This window comes from Trichosurus vulpecula, chromosome 4 (genome assembly GCF_011100635.1).
Source record: "Trichosurus vulpecula isolate mTriVul1 chromosome 4, mTriVul1.pri, whole genome shotgun sequence".
NCBI classification, from domain to species: domain Eukaryota; kingdom Metazoa; phylum Chordata; class Mammalia; order Diprotodontia; family Phalangeridae; genus Trichosurus; species Trichosurus vulpecula.
The window spans coordinates 440743100-440767221 of record NC_050576.1 but is presented as its reverse complement, the minus strand read 5'-3'; the positions used below and the strand labels follow the sequence as shown (position 1 = coordinate 440767221).

At 54.1% G+C, this 24122-nt stretch overlaps 1 protein-coding gene across 1 annotated transcript in view; it reads left to right on the top strand.

Annotated features, from left to right (window-relative positions):
* Nucleotides 1-24122, top strand: part of ZZEF1 (zinc finger ZZ-type and EF-hand domain containing 1) — a 65916-nt gene that overhangs the window by 1145 nt on the left and 40649 nt on the right. Inside the window, exons 2-17 of the mRNA XM_036754521.1 lie at nucleotides 9268-9412; nucleotides 10554-10748; nucleotides 12171-12342; nucleotides 12601-12800; nucleotides 13395-13605; nucleotides 14659-14775; nucleotides 15824-16002; nucleotides 16727-16825; nucleotides 18909-19000; nucleotides 19999-20147; nucleotides 21081-21192; nucleotides 21634-21846; nucleotides 22041-22141; nucleotides 22258-22442; nucleotides 22822-22955; nucleotides 23599-23669. Coding sequence (XP_036610416.1) covers nucleotides 9268-9412; nucleotides 10554-10748; nucleotides 12171-12342; nucleotides 12601-12800; nucleotides 13395-13605; nucleotides 14659-14775; nucleotides 15824-16002; nucleotides 16727-16825; nucleotides 18909-19000; nucleotides 19999-20147; nucleotides 21081-21192; nucleotides 21634-21846; nucleotides 22041-22141; nucleotides 22258-22442; nucleotides 22822-22955; nucleotides 23599-23669 — 2375 coding nt within the window. The remainder of the gene's footprint in view (nucleotides 1-9267; nucleotides 9413-10553; nucleotides 10749-12170; nucleotides 12343-12600; nucleotides 12801-13394; nucleotides 13606-14658; nucleotides 14776-15823; nucleotides 16003-16726; nucleotides 16826-18908; nucleotides 19001-19998; nucleotides 20148-21080; nucleotides 21193-21633; nucleotides 21847-22040; nucleotides 22142-22257; nucleotides 22443-22821; nucleotides 22956-23598; nucleotides 23670-24122) is intronic.

Here is a 24122-nt window from a genome sequence, read left to right as displayed (position 1 = left end):
TGCTGTGTCTCTCAGGAAGGTGATTGGGGCACTTATCTCACTGAGCGTCTGAGGCTGAATTTGAACTCAGGCCATCTAGCTGGGGGAGATACTACAGGCAGGAAGAGATAGCCGCAAACCTTCACACGGGCCGGTCCTGTGTGACAGGGAAGAGATGTCTCCGGAAGGTTGAGGAGCAGCGGTGGGTGAGGTGGGGGGAGAGCCTGGGAGAGGAGCTGGAGCCAGGGATGTCCTCGGGGGCCTTTTCTGGGGAACGGGATCATTGGACTCCTGGCTTAGGAGACGTCGCAGAGAAGAGTGGGCCGGGGATGGAGACTGAGGAAGCCAGGGTGCTCAGACCAGAAGTGGACTCTAGCATCTGAAGGAGGCCAAGAGAGACCACAAGTGGAGGAAGTGTCACCTCAGGCCACTTCCTTTGTCTCATTTAAAGTCTGGAGGATGGCCTGGGGGTGGTGTCCTGTGGTGCTCCTGACACTGGGCTAAGGCTGCCCAGGGACCACCTCCCAGTCACCTGTGCCTGGGTCTGTTGGAGATGAGGGGATCTGGTCAGCCCAGCTCTGATTAACATTTGTTGGTTGGTTAGAAATCTGCGTGCATTTATTAAGTGCCAGCTATGGGAGGGTCCCTTCAGTCTGCATGAACCTCGCAGACATAAAAGATCTCTCAGGCCCTGCTCTCACGGGGAGCCGGGGCCCAGCTTGGAAGAGGTTGGAAAGGAAGGCGCAGTGGGCTGTGCAGGTTCTAATCAATGTAGCTACAACAGGGACTCTCTGGGGCTGGGTCTAAGCAGACTTGGGGGGGATGCTTAAAGGGAGAATGCCTGGAGGTTGGCGGCCCCGCTCTAGAAAACGTTGATTCCATCAATGGACTCTATCCTGCCTAGGCCTGGAGGCCACCCTGGCTGGGGGTGGGGAGGTGGGTGAGGCAGAGGACTGGCTCCTCAGGTGGCTCTGGTCTGCTCTGCCAAGTCTGGACAGGAGCCCTTTGGACCAGAGATGCGTTCCTTCCCTGCGGTTTGGTGAGGAAGGTGCGGGAGGGTGTGTCCAGAAGTGCTCCTTCATTCCTGGTGATCTGGCCAAAGTCTGAGCCATTCTGGCTTTCTTATCAGTAGGCAAGGTCCAAGGAGGAGGCTGAGCTTGTTTGCTCTTGGAGCAGGATTTAACTGTCAAGTCTGAAGAGGAAATATGGTGAAAATGGAATTTGAATTAGTCAGCAGAAATGAGCCACCCTAAGGGCCAGGGAGGGACTGGACTGTCAGCCGCAAAAGGACTGGTCAGCGGACTGGTGAAGCCGCCTGGCCCAGGACAGAAGTCCTTCTTGAAGCAGCACGCCCTACCTGTCAGGCTCAGCTGTGAACGGAGCTTTGGAAAAGGTTAAAAGAACCCACATCTCCAGCAGATCACCCTGGAGTTTGCAGGAGCCAAGGGCTTGATGCCAAACACCATCCCTCAGACAAACGAAAGTCACCCCATCTTTTTGGCTGGCATCAGGCTTGCTCTTGGAGGGAATGTGCTTGGCTCCCTAATGTCCCAGGGCAGATCAGACTTAATGCACACGCCTCCTCTCATTCTCCACCCAACTTGGGGGCCTCTTTCGACCAGTCCTGACCAGGGTGAGGTTCCCCCCACCTGGGCCCTGCTAACCTTTCTCTCTGCCTGCCCCCAACCCTCCGGTATGTTCCTCTGCCCCTCTGTCCGTTCTTTGAAGAAGCTCTCCAGGCCTTGGCCAGACTCCCTGCCTGTCATGGGGCTCCAAGGGCCGCACGGGTCACCGGCCCACAGGAATGGAAGCCATTTGTTCTTGCTCATTCCTCTCGGCCTTTTGACGGTTCTCTTCTCCCTCGTGTTTGAACCTCCACGTTTCTCCCCAGCTCAGCTCTTCTCATCAGGGATGCTTGCAAGTTCTCTCTTTACTCAAGGTCTATTTCTCCTTTGTAGCACGATGCTCAGTTTTTCTGGGTGTGCTATTCTGGGCTCTCAGACAGTATTCTTTGCCTTTGGGAGGCCAAGCCACGTTCCCAGCCCTCTCCTCCGGAGCGCGGTGGCTGCTGCGTTGTGTGGGATCCTGCCTCAGCCCCCTAGTGCTCGAACCGTTGCTTTCTGGTTGCTGACCTGGGAGCTTTGGGCTTTGACTCTGATGTTGCTGAGAGTTTTCATTTTGGAGTTTCTTTCAGGAAGTGACCAGTGGGTTCTTTCTCTCTCCACTTTGCCCTCTGGTTCTAAGAGATCTGGGCAGTTTATTTTGGTTGGTTTTTGCTTGATCGTGGGTCTTGTTTTCAGGGATGTGGAGCAGGGAGGTATGAGAACATCCTCTGGGCATTTTCTTTGACTGTGCCCCTTGCCTGGCATGCCTACTTCCCCATCGTGGCCTCCAGCTTCCCTGGCTTCCTTTAAGTCCCAGCTCAGATCAGGAGACTTTTTCTGATCCTTCTTCATTCTTGTGACTTTCCTCTGTTGAGTATTTTCTATCTGTCCTGTACACAGCTGTTTGCATGTTGTCTCCTGTTAAACTGTGAGCTTCTTGAGGGTGGTGACTTTTTTTTTAATCCTCAGTAGCACAGTGTTTGGCATGTAGTTGGTGCTTAATAAATGACTGTTTCCTGAATGTCTAGAAGGCAGAGACAGAAGATCGTTTTTGAAGAACAGCCAGTGACTAATTTGTTCAGGCCGTGGGATAGTTCAGGAAGAGGGGCCCGAGATGGAAAGGTAGCGTGGAGCTGGGGTGTGAAGCTTCTCAGTGCCCTGTGGAGGATGCCACTGGTGTTCCTTGCTCACAATAATGACTCGGTCAGACCTGAGCTTGGCCTCTGTGTGGAAGAGGGAGACAGCTGAGGGAGGCTAGTGCCCAGTCCAGGATGGAGGTGGCATTGTATGGGTGGAGGCAAAATCCAGCCTGGAGAGGTGGGCCAGATGGAATGGAGGCGTGTATTCAGGGATGCCTTCAAGGCTGGCAGGACCTGAGATTCCAGCCCCTGTTATGTGGATGAGCGGGGGAGGGAGAGAGGGAGGAGAAGGCATTGGGCTTGGGGTCTCTCAAGCTCCACATGTCTATTGGACACAGTTCAAAAAGTCCAGTGAACAATCGCTGACCTAGGGCTGAGGCTCAGGCCACAGAGATGGGCTGGACACACCGATTGTGTGAGTCATTCACATAGAGATGACAGTTGGGCCCGGAGACCCCACAGGGGACATTGGTTCTCTTCCTATCTCTCTCCACTCCTGCCTCCAGCTGCATGCCTTGGTTTGTGGCATTGTCCCACCTGTCCTTCCTCCACTTCTTAAGAAGCCCCTGGGGCCTGATTGTCTTCTCCATGCAAATGACACATATGCATGTAACCACCCCACCCGTTTGTAAAGGGGACCCAGGGAGGGCTGCACAAAACGTAAAAACCATTCCATGAAGTTAAAAGGCCTTTGTGTGAACTAGGTTGGATGAAAGGAGGGCTGGGAAATGGTCTGAGACATCCATGTGTGCTAAATACACGTATGTATTATGCAATTGTGTATGTATAACGTAAGTTAGAACTTTCTGTGGGGCCAGACGGTGCAGAGGACATGGATGCAGATCTGCGACTCGAGATGCAGACACAGTCACTGAGCTTAGCAAATGGGCAAAGATGGGACGGGTGTTTGTGGGAATTGTGCTCTGAGAGTGAGGAGGACCATGGCCAGTGTCCTCTACAGGGATCAGAGCCGCCTGACAGGATTTGTGGCCCGGTGCCCTTCGTTACTGCCCTGGAAGGAGCAGAGATGTGCATATGTCCAGGAAGGCGTGCCCAGGGCAGGGCTCAGAGCCTCACCTGCCTCTCATTTGGGGAGCTAAGGGATGATGCTGGGAGAGTGCGTGTGGTTTCTCTGGTTTTGCTTTTTCCCCTAAACCCATGTTAAAAAAGGATGCCTTGCTGGGGAGGAGATTGGGAAGTGAATTAATGTAAAAACAAATTCTGCCTTGCTCATAGAGCACAGCACCTTCTCTGATGAGGGCCCGCCATGCTGAGCGGTCCCGTGCCGGTGTCTCCCATGTCACACAGTCAATTCCAGACTTCTTGAGAGACCTTGAGAGCATCCTTGTATTGCTTCTTCTGACCACCATGTGAACGCTTGCCGTGCGTGAGTTCTCCATAAAATAGTCTTTCTGACAAGTGTGCGTTTCACGTTGGAGCAGTGTGGCCGGCCCATTGGAGTTGCGCTAGCTGAAGCAGAGTTTGAATGCTTGGCAGTTTAGTTCGAGCAAGGACCTCAGCGTCTGGTACCTCATCCTGCCATGTTCTTCAGAATCTTCCTAAGACAGTTCAAATGGAAGCGATTCAGTTTCCTGGCATGGCGATGGCAGACTGTCCAGGTTTCGCAGGCTTCTCCATTTGCTGTAACCGATGGTTCCACGTATGGATGGCGTGGTGGTGGCTGATGGAGCAGCCGTGTTTTCTTGGTGTTACTTTGTTGCGTCTCAGCCTCAGGGGCTGCATCGAGTGCACAGTCACCTGCAAACAGAAAATCATGCACCAACACTCCTTCCACTTCAGTCTTGGCTTGTAGCCTTTTCAAGGTGAAGAATTTACCATCAGTGCGGTAGCTGACCTAAAGGATCTGACGGCATGGCTGAAAACATCATGGCAAAAGCGTGGGAGTGAGCACACAGCCGTATTTCACTCCATTGGCGATGGGAAGGCGCAAGAGCATTGTCATTATGTAGACCCTGGCAAGCGTGAAATTGACGAACGATACTGATGAATTTCTGTTTTCTCTAAGCCCTCCCAACTAGCAGTATCAGATTTGATCAGATCTGCATGGTATACAGACCTTTTTTTTTTTTCAAATTTAGATTATTTAATATTTTTAGTTTTTAACACTGATTTTCACAAGAGCTTGAATTACAGATTTTCTCCCCATTTCTACCTTTCCCCCCACTCCAAGATGGCAAATATTCTGGTTGCCCCGTTCCCCAGTCAGCCCTCCCTTCTGTCACCCCACTACCCCCCATCCCCTTTTCTCTTACTTTCTTGTAGGGCAAGATAGATTTCTATGTCCCACTGCCTGTATATCTTACTTCGTACTTGCATGCAAAAATTTTTTTATTTTGAACATCTGTTTTTAAAACTGAGTTCCAAATTCTCTCCCCTCTTCCCTCCCAACCCTCCCTCCCTAAGAAGCAATTCCACATAGGCCACATGCGTATCATGTAAAACCCTTCCACAGTACTCAAGTTGTGAAAGACTATATTCTGTTCCTTCCTATCTTATCTCCCTTTATTCAGTTTTCTCCCTTGATGCTGTCCCTTTTTGAAAATGTTTGCTTTTGATTACCTCCTCCCCCATCTGCCCTCCCTTCTATCATCCCCCTTTTTTATCTCCTTCCTCCTTTTCTGTGGGGTAAGATACCCAATTGAATGTGTATGTTATTCCCTCCTCAAGTCAATTCCGATGAGAGCAAGATTCACTCATTCCCCCTCACCTGCCCCCTCTTCCCTTCCTACGGAATGCTTTTTGTGAGATAATTTACCCCATTCTATCTCTCCCTTTCTCCCTCTCTCATCCCTTAATTTGATTTTTTTTTTTTTTTAGATATTGTGTGGGTCAAAAGACCACTGACTCAAGTTAAAAAAAAACCAGAGGTGTCTCGGTTTCTCAAGGCAGAAAAAAAACCCGAAGCTTTATTTGATCAAGTCTCGAGAATTGGGCATCTCTCACTACCAGGGCGGAGATAGCAGTGAAGAGAGGCAATGGGGAGAAGACAAGCAGGGAGATATATACCCTTGTACAAACAATTCTAAGAAATCCCACCCCCAGAGGCTGGATCCCTGTCCCCATTTGCGGAGACGAGTGGCCTCACAATCTAACCAGGAATAAGTTTTTACCCAATACAACCACAGAAACTACAGAATTACCTTATAGGGAAACTTTAATGCTAAGATGACCGTTTGTAAGTAGGCTAGGGGAGGGGGAGAGGGGAATATCATCTGGTTTCCCTGAAATCATGATTTACGGGAAAATGAAACTTAGGCCTGGTGAGGTTCACATCCTGACTAAATTTGTACTATCTCTATTTGAATATTGCCTTGCCTGAGTTATTCATAGGGAAGCTTTCACAATCTTGTATTCCATTCACAGCTGAGGTGACATCTATAAATCTAAAGGAGGGGGAGAAAGACATTCCTAAAGGCTAAATAATCAGATTCCCACAGACTCAAATTTATCCCATTTCCGTTTTCCCTAAATATTGATTCTCAAACATTTTAGATTTAAATACATATATACGTATTCCCTGTGAAGTCTTCACACTTTAGTTTCTCACTACCTCACACAATATCATTCCTTCATATTCAACTCACCCTGTGCCCTCTTGTCTATATATATTATATATATATATATATATGTGTGTGTGTATGTATGTGTGTGTACATATATATATATATATACATATATATATATATATGTATATTCCCTTCAGCTACCCTAATACTGAGGTCTCATGAATCATACACATCATCTTTCCATGTAGGAATGTATACAAAACAGTTCAACTTTAGTAAGTCCCTCATGATTTCTCTTTTCTTGCTTACCTTTTCATGCTTCTCTTGATTCTTGTGTTTGAAAGTCAGATTTTCTATTCAGCTCTGGTCTTTTCACTGAGAAAGCTTGAAAGTCCGTATTTTGCCTTAGAGCATGATACTCAGTTTTGCTGAGTAGGTGGTTTTTGGTTTTAATCCTAGCTCCATTGACCTCCAGAACATCATATTCCAAGCCCTTCGATCCCTTAATGTAGAAGCTGCTAGATCTTGTGTTATCCTGATTGTGTTTCCACAATACTCAAATTGTTTCTTTCTGGCTGCTTGCAGTATTTTCTCCTTGATCTGGGAGCTCTGGAATTTGGCAACAATATTCCTAGGAGTTTTCTTTTGGGATCTTTTTCAGGAGGCAATTGGTGGATTCTTTCAATTTCTGTTTTACCCTCTGGCTCTAGAATATCAGGGCAGTTATCCTTGATAATTTCTTGAAAGGTGATGTCTAGGCTCTTTTTCTGATCATGGCTTTCAGGTAGTCCAATAATTTTAAAATTATCTTTCCTGGATCTATTATCCAGGTCAGTGGTTTTTCCAGTGAGATATTTCACATTGTCTTCCATTTTTTCATTCCTTTGGTTCTGTTTTACAATATCTTGATTTCTCATAAAGTCATTAGCTTCCACTTGCTCCAGTCTCATTTTTAAGGTAGTATTTTCTTCAGTGGTCTTTTGGACCTCCTTTTCCATTTGGCTAATTCTGCCTTTCAAGGCATTCTTCTCCTCATTGGCTTTTTTGGAGTTCTCTTACCATTTGAGTCTATTTGTTAAGGTGTTGTTTTTCTTCAGTATTTTTTTGGGTCTCCTTTAGCCAGTCATTGACTTGTTTTTCATGGTTTTCTTGCATCATTCTCATTTCTGTTCCCAATTATTCATCTACTTCTCTTACTTGCTTTTCCAAATCCTTTTTGAGCTCTTCCATGGCCTGGGACCAGTTCATGTTTTTCTTGGAGGCTTTTGATGTAGGCTCTTTGACTTTGTTGACTTCTTCTGGTTGTATGTTTTGGTCTTCTTTGTCCCCAAAGAAAGATTCCAAAGTCTGAGTCTGAATTTGAGTCCATTTTTGCTGCCTGGCCATGTTCCCAGCTAACTTACTTGACCCTTGAGTTTTTTATCGGGGTATGACTGCTTGTAGAGTATAGAGTACTTTGTCCCAAGCTTGAGAGGCTGCGCTGTTGTTTTCAGAGCTACACAGCAAGCTCTGCCACACCAGCGCTACTCCTCCCCCAAGAACCGCCAGCCTGGACCAGACTCAGATCTAAGCTGGCGCTGCACTCCTGCTCAGATCTGCCACTTAATTCCTTCCTGGGCCAGAAGCAACTACAGCAGTAGTTCTGTAGCTGCCCCACCTCTGCTGCCCCTGGGGCAGTGGCTGAACCATGAACTCCTTTCACCCTGTCCCTGCAGCTTTTCCCACTAACCTTCTCTGTTGTCTTTGGTGTTTGTGGGTTGAGAAGTCTGGTAACTGCCACAGCTCACTGATTCAGGGCACTAGGGCCCGTTACGCCTGGCTCCCGGTCTGGTTGGTCTGTGTGGCCCACGCTGGGCTGTGCTCCACTCAGCGCCCAGGTCCATGCGATAGACCTTACCCCACGACTTCCCTCTGCTATTTTGTGAGTTCTACAGTTCTAGAATTTGTTCAGAGCCATTTTTTATAGGTGATTGGAAGCACCTGGGGGGGAGCTTACACAAGTCTCTGCTTTCCAGCAGCCGTTTTGGCTCCACCCCCCCCACCTCTATTCTGCTTCTGGCATTTCCACTGGAGTCATCGGGCAGCAAACACCACATCGACTGTTCCTGGGCCCTTTCTGAAGCTGCACTGGCTCTCAGGTCAATGACCATCTTCCAAGTGAAGGATCAGCCTAGTAAGGAGGACTCTGGCAAGAATCTTGCCATCAGTGACTAAGAGAGAGAACCCCTGTGACTGTTGGGCAACTTAGTCCGTATTTCAAGGCCAGAAAGGGCCTGGAGGCTGATAATGAGGGCCCTGGGCATGTTCAGAGACTCTGAGTGGAAGAGGATGGTGAGAGCCAGGGACTAAGGACCCTGAGGGAGGCTTAGGCCCAGAGGGAAGATGAGGGCTGCTCAGCCTGATGCCTGATTGATGCTTTGGTGCGAAGTCACAAATGATCCCCTTTGGCCTTGAGAGGTGGGGATGGGGAGGAGATCACCTGAGGCTAGTGGAGAATGCGCCAATGTCTTTGCTTGAAGGAGTGGGCTGGAGTCAGGATTTGCTGAATTCTAATCCTGCCCTCCAATGCCTAGGAGCCGGTGACCCTGGGCAAGTCACTTAACTTCTGAGCCCCAGTGTCCTCCTCTGTACGGGGAGATTTGTGAGAGTGCTCACCTACTTCACAGGTCTGTTGGGTGGGCCACCTATCTGAAAGTCCATCAGTGTCTGAAGGGAAAGCACCCTGTCTCTTTATCTCTCTGACTTTCTCCATCGCGCCTCCCTCCAAGCCCACCTTCATGTCAGACGCTTGTTTCCTGCTTTGCCATCGTGTAAGAAGCACTAGGGGACACGTTGCAACAAGGCACATTCTGTGGTGGGCTTCTTGTTTTTTAAATGGATGCTTCTAAAGCCGGGGGGATGGATGCCTCCTCCTGGGCCCTCCAAGCAGGGAGGCCTTGGAGGCTGCCGGCCCCAGTCCCAGCCCCAGCTCTGTGAGGGAGTTTCCCCCTAACTCGCTGGGTGTTCTCTGTCCTGTAGATCTATGCGCATTTTGACATTGAGTGGAAGAGCACTGTGGATGTGGAGAAAATGCTGGAGACCTTGAAGAGCTCGCGGGGCACCAGCCTTCAGGGGGAGCTGAGCTACGTCACCAGGAAGCTCCAGGCCTGCTCCCTGGTTCCTGGTAAGTCACAGTCAGTGTTTGCCCGGGCTGGTGCAGGGGAAGCTTGCTGGGTCCTGAGGAGGCTGATTGGCTCCATGTCTTACCTCTTGAAGCACAGCTTCCCTTAGGGAGGAGTAATTTCTCTCCCTGTGTCCCTACACTCTGGAAGGGATGAACCCCTGCGCTGAGTCATGCTGGAGCTCCGGGGCTGGCTGCGTCTTTCTGCAGGGCGCCTGACAAGGTGGTGGAGGAGGAGGAGGGGAGACCACCGCCTCTCACAGAGGCCCCTTTTTCTTGGGGACATTCTCAGGCCCTGGGTCCTCCCTGGGCTTTCTCTTGGGGCTCCTGTGAAGCGTTTGCCCAGGAGTGGTTACTGTGCCCCCCCCCACCTCCGCCCTCCCATAGCCATGGTCATTCACACCAAGGGGCCTGGCTTACACAATGTGGCCTTTGGACATGCATTGCCAGTGGTCCCTGTGGCCAGGATGACCCATCCCCAACCAGGCCAAGGAGAGTCCCGCAGGGTAGCCAGGTTTCAGAAGCTGTGCTGGCCCCAGGGCCTGAGGCTCTCCTTTCTTCCTTGGTGGACAGTGAGGGAACCCAGCCAACCCAGGGGTTGCTGAGGAGATGGACTCCTTTGGTTTGTTTCTAACAACATTTCTCCAGCACTTTGAGGCATAGAACATGCTTTCTGTATGTTCGTAGAGCAGTTGAGTGGTTCAGAGGGTAGAGTGCCAGGCCTGGAGTCAGCAAAACCTGAGTTCAAATCCAGCCTCAGACACTTACCAGCTGTGTGACCCTGGGCAAGTCACTTTACCCTGTTTGCCTCAGTTTCCTCATCTGTAAAGTGAGCTGGAGGAGGAAATGGCAAAGCACTCCAGCATCCATGCCAAGAAAACCCCATATGGGGTCACCAGGAGTTGGAGGCCACTGAAAGGACTCCACGACAACATTACCTAGATGATCTCACAACAGCTGGGCTGGGGAGGGGGTGCGTGGCGCGAGGTGAAGGGCAAGGTTATTGAGACCATTGCTTGGGTGAGAACAGTGTCCAGTGACTCTCCCAGCTCACAGAGGTCAGATTGGCATTCGGGTCTTCTGGGGCCTCTCAGTGTGGTTTGGGGGCAGACCCAGAGCCCCCCGGTCCCTTTGTTCTTTGCAGGTTTCATCGACATCTTCTCTGAATCCAAGGAGAGCCTGGGGGTCTACTCTGCCATGATCTTGCGATTTCTCCACCAGAAGCGGGTCGCCAGCCTGGCGCTGCCTTACCCCCTCTTGGATTACTGCCACACCATGTGTGCCATGAGGTCTTCTGTGCTCAGGGAGTCTCTGGACCAGCTGGTGCGGAAGGACAAGGGTGAGGGTCTGCTGTGGGTGGCGAGGCCAACATAGGGGCTGTTTCTTTAGTCTCGTTCATTGGACTTGTAAGTCCGGGAGCATTCTGGGTGACTTGGAAGAAAAGGAAAAGCCGGCCCCAAGGGGACGTAGGAAGTGGGCCACTGTCCATTAACAAAATGTCAAGTGAGATCACGTTTGCTGTGATGAGGGAGATGTTCTCATGCCTTAATTCTGAGAGAGGTCCCCCCACCCCAGCTAGCAAGAAAATGGAGGCCTACTGAAGTGCAGTGTCTTGGGTGGTCCCACAGTAGTAAGTGCCCCTGCCCCCCCCCCCCCCCCGGCCGCCTCTGAGTGCAGGTTGATGAGCTGGGGGTTTCCGGCAGCCCCCAGCAGAACATGAGGAGGGGGCAGCCTCCTGTGAGCCTAGGCCAAGATGGGTGGGGCTGGAGGGGGAAGGGCGCTGGGCCAGAACCCTGGGGGGAGGGCTGTTATGAGTGAAGTGACTCAGCCTGGGTCACACAGCCACTCCTTGTCTGAGGCTGGATTAGAACACAGGTCTTCCTGGCGCTCTGCGCCGTGGCACCCCTTTCAACAATCCGGCTAGCAGCTGCTGTGGGGGTGTAAAACCAACAACAACCAGCTCACAGAACGCTGCCAGCCCAGGTTCTTTTGATCTGCTTTACCAAGGAAAGCAACATTGGGGGTTAACAATCTCACTTTAATCCGGCATACAAATACCATTCATTTAGTTCAGGGGAAAAGCCAGCACCCTGAACTTCAGAGCAAATACAAACAGATTACAAACGTACACTTATAAACAGACCAAATACAATTCGTAGTTACCAACATCTGAGTTCAGCCGGGAGCTCGACAATGGCTGGCTTAGAGTCACATGTCACTACCGCTGCAGCTCAGAGCTCCAAAAAAAGAAGGTCAGCTCCTGGTTTTATATATCTTGTTCAGGGTCAGAGGTGAGTCACACATGCGACTCACCCACGTGACTTAAAGTCATCACAAAAATGTGACTTAAGCCCATGTGGTCTAAAAGCCTCTGAAGTCACCAACATGTCACCTGAACCCATGAGGCATGGAGGCCATCAAACACTCCTAATTTAATCAAGGAAACGAAGGCCAAACTCTTCAAGGGCACTTGGTTGAATAAGTGCTAAGAGCCCATCTTGATTCCCAATAACAACCTCTTCACCCCCTCTTGGTTTGGAGGAAGGCGAGTTGTGGGAGATAGAGCTGCAGTGCTGGCTGGAGGGCATGGGATGCCAGCCTGCGAAATTTGGAGGAAAGAGCCACCCGCGTGGGGCTCTGGGGAGGAGGGTCTGGGTGCAGGTCACACGAGCAGAGCCATATCTGGGTCCAGAGCAGGGCTCAGGGCCGCCCCAGGAAAGGCCCTGGGTGCATGTGGCCAGAGCCACGGTTCCCTTTGCAGAGGGTCCGGGAGAGCTGAACGGCAACCAGGAATCAGAGGAGCTCAGGGCCGTTGCCAAGTGCTACACTTACATTGAGACGTCATCCAACTCTGCTGACATCGACAAGATGACCAACGGAGAAACGTCATCTTATTGGCAGTCTGACGGTAGCGCCCGCTCCCACTGGATTCGGTGAGTGGTGGGTCTGGAGGCATGTCCTAGAGCATCGCAGGGTGGCTGGCTGCCCGAGGCTGTGAGGAGCCCTCCTGGAGTAAGGGGGTGTGTGGCTACCTAGTCTTTCAGAGCTGCCAGCCGCGGTCTCTCCTCCGAACCCCATAGGTCACCTTCCCTCGTGGGGCATTGGGAGGCTGAGGACCTGACTTCGTCCTGTAAGGTGTGGTAGGAGGCTGCCTGGTCTCTGTGGTCACGCACCTCTTGTCTCCCTCACAGCTTAAAGATGAAGCCAGATGTTGTCCTCAGGCACCTGTCCATCGCCGTGGCGGCGAGTGACCAGAGCTACATGCCGCAGCAGGTCACGGTGGCCGTGGGGAGGAGCGCCGGCAATCTCCAGGAGGTCCGAGATGTTCACATCCCCAGTAACGTCACGGGCTACGTGACGCTGCTGGAAAACGCAAACATTAGTCAGCTGTGTGAGTCCGCCGGGCCATGACCGGGGGCCATGGGGTCTGGAGGCTCGGGCCCCTGCACGCGCAGGAAGGAGCAGCCGGGGCGGGGCCGTTTGGCAGAGTTGGGGGAGCCGAGTTCTCAGGTGTGTCCTCAAGAGGGCTTTGAGAATGGCAGGTTTAAGGCACGCTTAGGGCATCCCCTTTGGCCTCCTCACTGTGTGCACTTGGGGGCTTCTGCAGCCCCTCCCAGGAGGGAGTGGTGCCCTCAGCCTGGCTGTGCATTTACCTGTGACCTCTAGAGAGAGTAGAGCTTGCTAGTGGCTCCTCCTTCTCCCAAGTCTCGGCTGCTCTCCAGCCACCTGAATACTCCCCAGGGAAAGTTGCCCTCACTTACTGGGGGCTGGAGATGGACTCTGAAAGCACCTCTTGGCTCCTTCAGCAGGATGCCGTCGAGTCTGGGGGGTCAGCAGAGCTGGGGCCCCCTTTACAGATGGGGCAATGGGAGCCCAGGGAAGACCGTTCCAGGCCTCTGCCCCACTCCCCATTGAGTGTAGAGCTCGGGGCGCTGTGTGGGGAAGTGCTGACCCCACTCTCGGGCGCATCGTTTGTCCTTGGCAGACGTCCAGATTAACGTGAAGCGCTGCCTCAGTGATGGCTGTGATACCAGGATCCACGGGCTCAGGGCCGTGGGCTTCCAGAGAGTGCGCAGAGGGGGTATCTCGGTGTCAGACGCTTCTGCCATCTGGTACTGGTCCCTCCTGACATCCCTGGTGACGGCATCCATGGAGACGAGCCCAGTGTTCGTTCAGACGATCCTGCAGAACACTCAGTAAGTGCCCCCGGGCTGAGCTCCTTTTGGTGTCTGCAGAGACTGGGGCCAGCGGTGGGGGCATAGCCAGAATCCAGGTTGCCTCCCCCACCCCCACCCGCCCACCTGCCTGCTCTTCATTCAGCGCACATTTGGAGGGAATGGACAGGAAGGGCTTGCTCCTGGGGGCTGGGTAGCAGCCGGTGGTCACTCAGGACAAACGTAAAGCATCAGCCTAGTGGGGGCTTAGGGGTGGCGGCAGCCTCTGAGTCTCCAGCCCCCATGTGTGAAGTTCCTGTAATGATGGGGGAGGGAGAGGGAGGCGGTTGGGTGGGTTTTGTGATCTCACTCATGCAGGATCCCTGTCACTCACCTGGAGTCTTAAAGAGATGGGGAGAGAGAGGCTGGAAGCAAACCTTGGCCTTCCCAGCCCTGGGCAGTATGCCAGCTGTGTGCCACTCCTCTCTGCCACTTAACTTTCCCCAAGACCCCTAGTGTCTTGGGAAATTCCTTTTGGCCCCTTTTACCAGTGAGTTGCTGTGACTTATCTGTCCTTATGGGAACACCCGGGAGCCTGGCAAGTTTTTTGGGGTGTGCCCTAAATGTGCACTCGTGAAGGTGTGAGTGCACATTGAATCCAGGTGGGAGGGGTCTCTGGGAGCTGGCCCTGCAGAGATGGGAACAGGGCTCAGGGGTTGCTAAGATTCCCCAGGGTAATAGGGTGGCCACAAGTGGGCGCCTGCCCCCTTGCGTGCCCCAGACTTTCTCCTTCAGGAGTACTGTGTTCAGCTGGGAAAGATACTCATAATCGGGCCGAATCCAGAAGAGTCTGTGTGCCCTCTGGCTGGGGTCACTGGTTGGGTAGCTGCATGGGGGGCAGGGCAGGAGGTGAGGCAGAGAGTCCCAGAGATGTTCTGGGATGCTCTGGACAGGCGCTGTTGGTTCTCCACTCCTGGGTCAGCAGGACTGAGATGTGTCAGGCTGAAGCATCCTCTGAAGTCTGGCGTGGTCAGTGACAGTGAGCCCCCCCCCCCCTCCTTCAGCCCACCTTCTCTGGCTTTCTGCTCCATCTAGGAAGGCCCTGCAGCACATGCCTCCACTGTCCCTCTCCCCGGCATCCACAGACGGGGCCAGCTTCCTGTCTCCCAGCGTCCTGGGTGAGGTGGACGGCTTCCTGGTGAGGATAACCAGGTGGGTGCTTCTTGACCCCTTCCCATCCCACCCCTGGCAGGTGGCATGGGGGAGCCAGAGTTGTTGGATGAGATCCTCATTTCTTGTCCTTCTTTCCCAAATAATGTGGATCGAGAACATGGGGGCTTCTCTGGCTTTGGGGGGTGGCGACCGGTACCATCTCAGCCGATGTGTCTGTGCATCCTCGGCATGTCCCAAAGTTGTGTCGTTGACTGTCGCTGATTTGGCTCTGACGAAGGAAGCTGTCTCAGGGTGGAGAGGGCTGCCGAGGGCCAGAGGGAGACCCGATGACCGCGCCCTGGGGCCTCTGGCCTTTCGGTCCACTCTGGTGTGTGCAGGGTGATGAGGGCCGGCTCCCAGAAGCAGGAGAGGAGCCGTTTCATAGAGGGGATCCCCCAGGGCCTTTGCTGGCAGGAATTGCTGCTTTCTGATCCTTAGGCTTGCTGGGTAGCAGCCTGGGTGTGAGAGTAGATTCCCACATCTGCAACCCTTCCCTCTGATGAAGTGCCACCCTCCTGTTTCCTGGCACAGCCCACGGGGAGTTGGCGCCCTTATCCCTTCTCTCCCCGTCTCTGGTCAGAGCCCTCTGCCCTGCATATCTGGCCACGCTACTGCTCTCCTAGCCGATCCTCCCGCCTTCCTGAGGCACCAGGGAGCTCAACCTTGCTCACCTCTGGCAAGCTTTTCCAGTTTTGTCCACTCTGCTCTCCCACCCCTTGTTAGTCTTTCTGCGCTTGGTTCGTATTAGATCCCCAGGACAGTGGAGGGGGTCTGAGGGCAGGCGTCTTCCTTCCCCAAGGCGGTACTTTGTGGGTTTCAGTTAGTGTGAAATATTTGGTGAAAACTCTTAGTGGATTTGAGGAGTTCACCCTGGGGAATCATGGTTTTCCCCTGCCAGTGGGCCAAGAATTTTGACGGTGTCACCAGGTTCACCACAGACCTCAGTGACCATCTCTGTTGTCTTTTGAGCCCTGGTGCCAAGCCACAAGTGACTGCTAGTCAGTGTCTGGAAGAATGGGTCCCTGAAACCTTTGCTCTTGGTTTACAGTTGCTTGGCTAGCCCAGAGGTGGAGTTGACCCTGCTGGCCTTTGCTCTGGCCAGAGGGAGTATTGCCAAAGTGCTCAACTCTCTGTGTGCCATCACTGACCACTTGGATACCCCCTACCAGGCCTCGGCCCTGATTTCTTCGATGGCCACTGTTCGACAGAATCTGCTTTATAAATATGGTAACTATTCCGGCTGAGAGTTTCCTGACTTTCCCTGGGAGCCCGTATTCTCAGAAATAGGCCCTCTTCTGTGAAGGTGCCAGGAGACAAGTGATCTTCCCAATGTCACTGGCTCTATGGGCAGGGGCCTCATATACCTCATGGAAGGTGACCCTTCCATGAATGTCAGGCAGACTCTCTGAGAACAAAGTTGGCCTGGGCACACAGGGCTGGTGTGTGGCCTCGGGCTGTGCCCAGCCACTTCACCTGTCTGGGGGGAGGTGAACTGGCTTGAAGCTTCCTGTTGGGAGGCAGGCTCCCGCTTCTAAGCTGGCCTTACTGGGCCATCCTATTCCCCAAGGGTGGGATTCCCACAGCCTGGATGAATCATTTATTGGTGCTGCTGAGTAACAGTAAAGCCCAGGCATTAATCATTCCCCGTCTAGAGTCGGGGGTCCTGGGGCGCCTGGCTGGCTGGCCTCTCAGTGGCCCTCTGTTTGCACACCCACCTCAGACACCACTGGGGATCTGCTTCTTGTCTGCAGCCTTCAGGGGCCTTGGTGCAAGCCCCTTCCAGTGGCCTCTTCCTCCTGTGCTGCCAGAGGATGGGGAAAGAGTCCGGGTTCTGTGGTGGTCACTCTGAAGTTTAAATGAATTTGTAGTTGTTGGCAGGCGGTGTCCCAGGCACGCCACACCACCTACCCACTTAGCTGGTGGGTGTGACCAGATTCTCTTTGTTTGTCAGGCAGGATTCTGCAACCAACTCTTCAAGCATGTGACGTCAAAGGGAAAGAAGAGAGATCAGGACCAGAAAACCTTCTGGCTGAGCCATGGACTGGAGATGGTGAGTAGTGAAGGCATGCGCCAGGCACTGAGTCCCTGAAAACTACATGGGTCTGGTGCCGGGTAAGGCCGGAGCTGTCCTGGCAGGTGTTTTGGGGGCAGCGCCCCTGTCCCCGCATTCATGTCCTCCTTGAAGGCCTCTTTCACACCCCAAGCACTGACCCTTTGCAAGATGACCAAGTTGAAGAATAGGTGGGGGTCCAGGAGGCCATCCAGGCCAACCCACCCCAGAAATGGAGGCCCGACTCTGACGTACCCAACCTGCTGGGACAACTTTCCTCATCTCCTCCCCCTCAAATGAAATGGGTCTCCCGGAGCCAAACCTGGACTCGCCACGGGTCCAGTGACCTCGTCCAGCTCTCCCGTTCTCCTTCACAGACAAGGCCCTTTGGATGATGGGCTGGACTCTATATGGTCTTTTGAGTCTATCCTTCTGAGCAGAAACCAGAGCTGAGTCCAGAGACCCCCTGGCCACACTCCAGGAAGCTCTGCCTCGAGCCCCTCCCTCTCTCTTGGCCATGTCTCATGTGCCCCAGCACAGGGGCTAAGGCCTGGAGGGCCCCTGGCCAGACCCCTCCCACTGGAGGGGGAGTGCCCCTGTACTTCCCTGGTATGTGTTTCCTGTGCCATGGAGGCTAGCTGTCGGCCTCAGGCAGGACTCAGCAATTCTCCCAGCTTTTCGAGGTTCCGATTCCCAGCCTGTGCTGCTGGGGCCTGGGGGGACGGGCAGGCGTGGACCATTTTTAAGGTTGCTCCCAGGGCGATAGTGAGGATTCAGGCTGCGGGGCTTAGTCTTGACATCAGCAAGGCGTTATCGGGAGATACGTCTGAATGCACTGGTAAACATCTGGAAACTTCTTTGACAGAAAAATTTAAAAACGCTTCCTCAAGTCAAAGGCCACATGGTGTCTAAAGTATTTAAAAACAAACCCCAAACCTTTTTTGCTGCTGCTTCTGCTACTTGGTATCTGGTTTATGAACTGACAAAGCTATTGACGTTTATTGAGAGTTGGATTTAGAAATGTGTCTTTGAGAGAACCATGTGATCACCTGTGTGGAACGTAAGGAAGAGAATCAGCCGGACAAGGAGGGCCTTTGGCCTTTGCACCAGCTTCATCAGAGGGATTGGGGCCATTCCTCCTGGAGGGACAAGGCTCGAGGAAGACCCGAGAGCTGGCTCCTTGGCCTTCTTGACGCACGGGTCTCTCCTGGAGGGATCCAGAGCAGAAGGAGACACGCTCTGGATTTTTCCATATGGCACAGTGGCTGCCGTGTCACCCAGAGCATGCATGATTTTCTGCTCCTGCTGCTGCAGACTGACCAGGAGCTGTTGGGGGAGCAAAGCTATGTTTGTTAGAAGGCCGGCCTGACCCCAGGCTCTGGGTAGCCCCAGGAGCACCACAAGGTTTCAGAAGTGTCCAGGGAGGAAGATTGCCAGGCCTTTGGCCAATTGACGTACAAAGAATTTATCGTATACGTATCTTCAGGAATAGCTTTGTTGTTCATGGAGTTTGTCACCCTCAAAAAACCAACATTCCCATGTGGGAACATTGGAAAGGGTCTCCTGCCAGCACCATTTATAATTGAAAGAGGAGCCTGAGGTCCTGGTGGGTCCCTCCAGCAGTGTTGGGGATGGCTTTGTCTCTGGTGCGATGGGCAGCCCTGGACCGGCGCCTGAGGCTCTGCACTGGGCCCTTAGCTCTAACCTTACTCCCCCCACCCCCAACCCCTTCCGTTAGCCACCCGCAGCTCAGTAGTTAGGGCAGAGATGTCATTCAATCAGTAAGGGTTTCATAGAGGTGTGTTTGAAGGAGCCTGGAGCAGAGGAGGCTCAGCCAGAGTCTCAAAGGGTCTCAAACCATCCTGCCAGGCCTGAGGAGCAGAATCGGGAACCTTGCTTGGGGAGGGTGGTGGTGTCAGCAACAGCTTCCTCACACCCACTGAGAGCTGTGCCCCAGGGGGCGGGGGTGGGGATGGGTGGTGGGCACAAGGTGGACATGGTGGGGATTCTGACTCCACTGCCCAGTGGCCTCCAGCTTGGAGCTGCTCTTGGTGCCGAGAGCTCAACTGGCTTTTCTTGTCAGGTTTTCTCACGGAGACTGGCAAGACCAGGGCAAGTGTCATCTTCTCCACGGGCACGGAGGCGGCCTTCCAGGTCACACAGCTGAGGATCAAGGTAGTTTCTCCTGGCGATCAGCTTTTGCCTTAATGTGTGTGTGGCATGTCTGCCTTGGGTTTGAGAAATGAGCTGGCCTCCATGGCCCCTGCTCAGGCTCAGGGCTCCTGTGGGTAGCGCTGTCTGTCACCAGGCTGCGGCCTTGGCATGTACGGGCTCTCAGCTCCCGTGGCAAGGTCCTGAGTAGTAGGGGCCATGGCTTTTCTGAGGAGCATCGGCTCAGTGGCCATCTTGTGCTTTGGCCGGCGGTCATTGTGTGTGAGAGTTTGTTGTCCGGGACAGGAAATGAGCCTCTATCTGTGTACCAACCTTGGGAAGAGGAGGATGGAGGGAGGAGTCCTGAGACCAGTCTCATTAGAGGGCTAGATGGGTGCAACCAGCTAGGCCCTCAGAGGCCCAAGGCCCAGAGCTCTAGCATCTGCCAAGGTTTCCCCTGTGGCCCTTCTCTCGGGCCCCTCCATGGAGGTCGTAGCAGTGGAGGGAGGGCTCCTGGTCTTGGACATCTCCTCCTAGGGCTTCCCTCTGCCTGGGAAATCAGGGATCCACTTCAGGCACGTCTTGCATATACATGAAAGAAACCATCGCCTTCATCCTCATAGCCGGCATTTATTTACATATTGCTTTAAAAATGGCAGCTCAGCGAGTCCTCACAACCACCTTGGGAGGTGGGCCCCACTTCACACCGATAAGCAAACTCAGGCAGGCACAGATTATGAAGTGACTGGCCCAGGGTCACTCAGCTTAGAAGGGCCTGGAGCTGAGTTGGAGATCAGGTCCCATGCTCCCTAGCAGTCCCCAGATGTGCCGTTCTTGGCTTAGCACAGTGCCTGGCTCACTGTAAGTGTTGGAACGTGCTACTGACATGGATTTTAAAAATCCTGGCTTCTCTCCTGATTGTGGGATGCTGGCAGGAGGACCTGAGTGGTCCCAGTTCTCTTGTGGCTTCTGGAGGCTTTTAGAAGTAGCACTTTGGAGCAGGATCTTTGTGCCCTTCCCAGGTGCGCCGAGGGGACATCGGGGCCCAGTGCGGACTGGTGTTTGCGTATAATTCTTCCTTGGAAAAGTTCCATGCCGAGGAGCACTTTAAAAGGTTCGAGAAATATGACACCTGGAAGCTCCCGGAGTTCAGGCAGTTTCTAAAAAGCAGGTAAGGAAACAGTCAGCATCATGTCAACTGTAACCGTTCCAAACCGTGCCTTAGGAAATGTTGCCTTCTCTGTGTGAAAGCTGTTGGGTCTGACTTGGAGCAGGCTTGGCCTTGGCCCAGCGGCAGAGGAGGGGCTCTCCCAACTTGAAAGGTGTGCTTGGTTTTTAAGAATCCCTTTTGGCCCGGACCTCTGCCATGTCTGATCCAGGCCTCCTTGTCCCCGAAGAGCTGCCAAGCGTGGCCTGAGATGGTCCTTATTAGGGTGGGCAGCCTGTGTTGGCATCCGTGTCCACTCGTCCAAAGCTGCCTTCTTCAGGGGATCACTTGTAGTTAGTGCCTCCCATAAGTGACACAGCCAGCCTTTTCACGGCTCCCTCTTTCTCTTTTGTTTCTGGTGTGGAGCTTCGTGCCCACCCCCACCCCCCCCCAAAAGATGAGGTAGATCCTTTCCTCCCTTTCTCAGCTGTCCTGGCAACAGGGGCACCTGTCCACGCACCAAGATGTGTGTCAGTGAGATACAGGTGATGATGAGATGTGATGGTCTCCTGCATAGCACCCCGCTTGTGCTCAGTAGTGGGAGGGGCCCAGGACCAAGTGGGAAGGTGCGCCACCCCACTGATTGGGGTGGGAATGGAGCCTTGAATGCCACCTCACCCACTAGAAGGATCCTTGGTGGTTTCCTGATGTGAATCCTGGCCCCTTCCCAATTATCTGAGGGCCCAGATGGTTCTTATTTAAATGAGAAGAGTTTCCCTTCTGAGTCCTGGCCCATGACTCAGCCTCATTGCTTAGCAGCCCCTCAGAAGGGGGCTCTTAGGCCAGGGACAGATGGCCAAGCGTCCAGCCCTGGGCCCACTGCCTTTGGCCCAGAGGTGTGCCCCCAGCCCCAGCAGCAGTTAGGAAAGCATCTGATGGTTTCTGTGGCTCTCCCAGGGTGGGCGGCTCCTCTGCAGACCTTGGGGAGGACGAGCCCGCTGGCTGGTTTGAAGCCGAGGAAGATTGGGACGAAGTGGACGTGAAGATGCATCAGTGCCGGGTGGCCAAGGTCAGGCCCGTGCACAACTGCACACCCTGAGCAGAGTGGTGGGGAGCCGTAGTGAGGGCTGGCCTGGGTGTCTGCAGCATGGGGTGGGGCATTACCATTGAGCGGGGTCACGGGTGGTCCTCCAGTGCCTCATTGCCAGCTGTGGGCGGGTTAGTCTGGTCAGAGATGCCCAAGGCTGCACGAATGAGAAGCTTCTGTTTGTGAAGATGGGCTGGACTCAGCCAGGGCCCCCATGGGTACATGGGGCTGACCCTCTCTGAGGATGTCTAGAGAGAGCCGTGTGGGATGAGTCCCTGGTTCTCTAAGCCTCAGGTTCCCCTTTCATAAAGTTAGAGTTGGTGGGGGCGGATCTCCATGGCCTTGAAGGCCCCTCCGGATCTCACTTGTGCTGGTGATGAGACATCAGGCCTTTCTCAAAGATGGTTCCTACCTTCATTGTAGTATTTGATGGTCAAGTTCTTATGTACGCGGCAAGATGCAGCCGAGCGCCTGGGTGTCCAGGGCTTGAGCATGTATGGCTACCTGCGCCCTGCCGGTGTGGAGCTTGGCCCGAGCACAGACTGTGCCACCTGTGACCCAGAAGCCGATCGCATCTGCGGCATGACACTGCTCTTGAAGACACTGTCTTTTGTCCAGCAGCTGGCCCAGGACCTGGTAGGGCACCCGGCCAAGCATGGCAGAGCCCTGGGGGTGGGGGATGAAGGCCTTCCTGCCTGGAGAGCCCCAGGCGGGGTAAGGGGTGGGGAGGAGGAAGATTGGCATCATAAGCTTCCTCTCGCAGTGAGGCGGCATTTCTTTTCAGACCCTGTTTAAACCACCTCTTTATTCTCATCCTTACAACACTCAAGGCACGACAGAGGGAAAGTGGCTTCAAGCATAAACCCCTGCTGGACACGGCTGGCCTCAGCCTGCAACTCTTCTGGGGCTTTTACAGCAAACTGGAGGCCAGGTGAGCCGGGGGTGGGATTCCCTCCCCTGCTGGGGCCTCGCTGCTCTTGGGAGAAGGGACCTTGCGTGCACCCCGGGTTCCAGCCTCTGGTCTGTCTGACCTTCTCTTCTCCCCAGCCCAAGGGAAGAATGTGTCCTGGCCCGAACCATGCTGCTGCAGCTTCTCCAGAGCTGTTTGTCCGAGCTCTCGGTGGACTCCCAGCCTGCAGCGGGCCGGGGCTCTCCACCAGGCACGGGGCTTCAGAGCAAGTGCAGCATGCAGCAGGCCGCCCCAGAGGAGCTGTATGCACACCTGTGCCAAGGTAGCCGTGGGGGGCTGGATCTGTGACCTCAGTGTTTGGGGGGGCCCCCCAAGGAGCTGATCCCCAGCCTTCTTAGAGCCTTGACAGGCCAGCCAGAGGAGCCATCCTGGGAGCCCGGTGGTCAAGGACGGGTATCGCTTCCTCTCCAAGGCCTCCAGGCTTTGGGCTCTTCGCTCTTTTTCACCCCAGTGGTCCTGGTCCCAGCCTCCCCAAAAGGGACACCGGATTTTCTGCAAGGACAGAGGGCCGCTGCCTTAGAGCCTTCCACCCACAGCATCGTCCTTTGGGCTGGCGGGGTCCCCGTAGATTGGATGGTGACAAAACCGCTTGTTGTCGGTGGCTGGTCACCCCCTTCCTCTCCTTCCTTGGTTTTTGCCAGTGGTGGATCAGGCAGGGGACGACTCTGAGCCAGTGCAAAGACTCCAAGCGGAGGTCAGGAACACACTTCTCCAGGGAGCTGCCGTCTTCTTTCCTGATGGCCGTGCCCGGCGCCGTCATCTGTTTGCCATGATGGTGAGGGGTTTGGGTCTTGGCTCCGCAGCAGCTGTCGACTGTGGGTGCTGGGGAGGGAGTGTTGGATGAGGCAAGCCCTGCGGGGATGAGGGTTGGCGGGGCCAGTGGCCTTGAGGGGGTGTGGACCAACCCAAAAAGGCTCAAGAAATGGGTCCTTCCCTTTTTAAACGAGGTACTTTGTTCATGCCATTGGGTCACTCCTGTGCCTGCCCTGGAGCCTTCCCCGGGTCCTCTGGAATCTGGGACCAGCTCCTTAGCCTGGCCTCCCTCCCTTCAAGGGCATCTTGGCCAGAGGATGAGCCTCGGCCCGTTCTCTCTTCTGTTGTTGTGTCCAAGTGGCCATAGGTGCCAGTGAGTGCTAGGGGCTGCAGCTGCTAAGGTCACGGCCCCCCAGGCCCACCATGAAAAACCTTTTTGCCCCCGAGCTGCCCCGGACCTTCAGGCCCCATGGGCGATTGGGCCGATGCTTGGCATCTCTCTGTGTTCTTGACCTTGGGGCCCAGGACTGGAGTCTCCAATTGGAAGGTGCCCAGCTGGAGCCCAGGGCTCTGCCAGAGATGCTCCCCTTGGTGTAGCCCCCTTAGAAACGCTGCAGAGCTTCTCTGAAGGGACTCTGCTCAAAGTTCCCCTCTGTCTTTCCTAGAAGACCGTCGCTGAGCCTGAGCAGAAGCCGTCTGCGCATCTCACCTTCAGGGCCTTGTGCACATATTTTAGGTGAGTTCACTCTCCAAGGTCTGGCCCTGCCGGCCAGGGACAGACTGTCTTTGGGAGAGGTGAGCCCTCCTTGGGCAGCAGCGCCCTCCCACGGGGCTCCAGTGGCCCGTGGAGGCTCCTGCTCAGGACTTCTCGTCTTGGGTGTGGGGAGGCTCAGGGCTTTCTCCAAAGCCTGCCTTGTGCCCATCCTTGCCCACAGGGGCCAGCAGCCTCTCTGGTCTCTGACCCACCAGGAGTAGCAGTAGGGCGGCAGAGAGGGCCCAGGGCTTGACTTCTTGCTGGCCCAGCCCACCCCCAGGTGAAAGGAGTCGAGTTTGGGGGCCGGTCACCCCTTCTCACAGCCACTTGCTGTGAGCATGGGAGTGGTTCCCATACCTGAGCACATCGGGGAGATGTGCTCTCCATCCTGTCTTTCTGCTCTGACTTTGAGGTTAGAGGGTGCCCGAGAGAGGC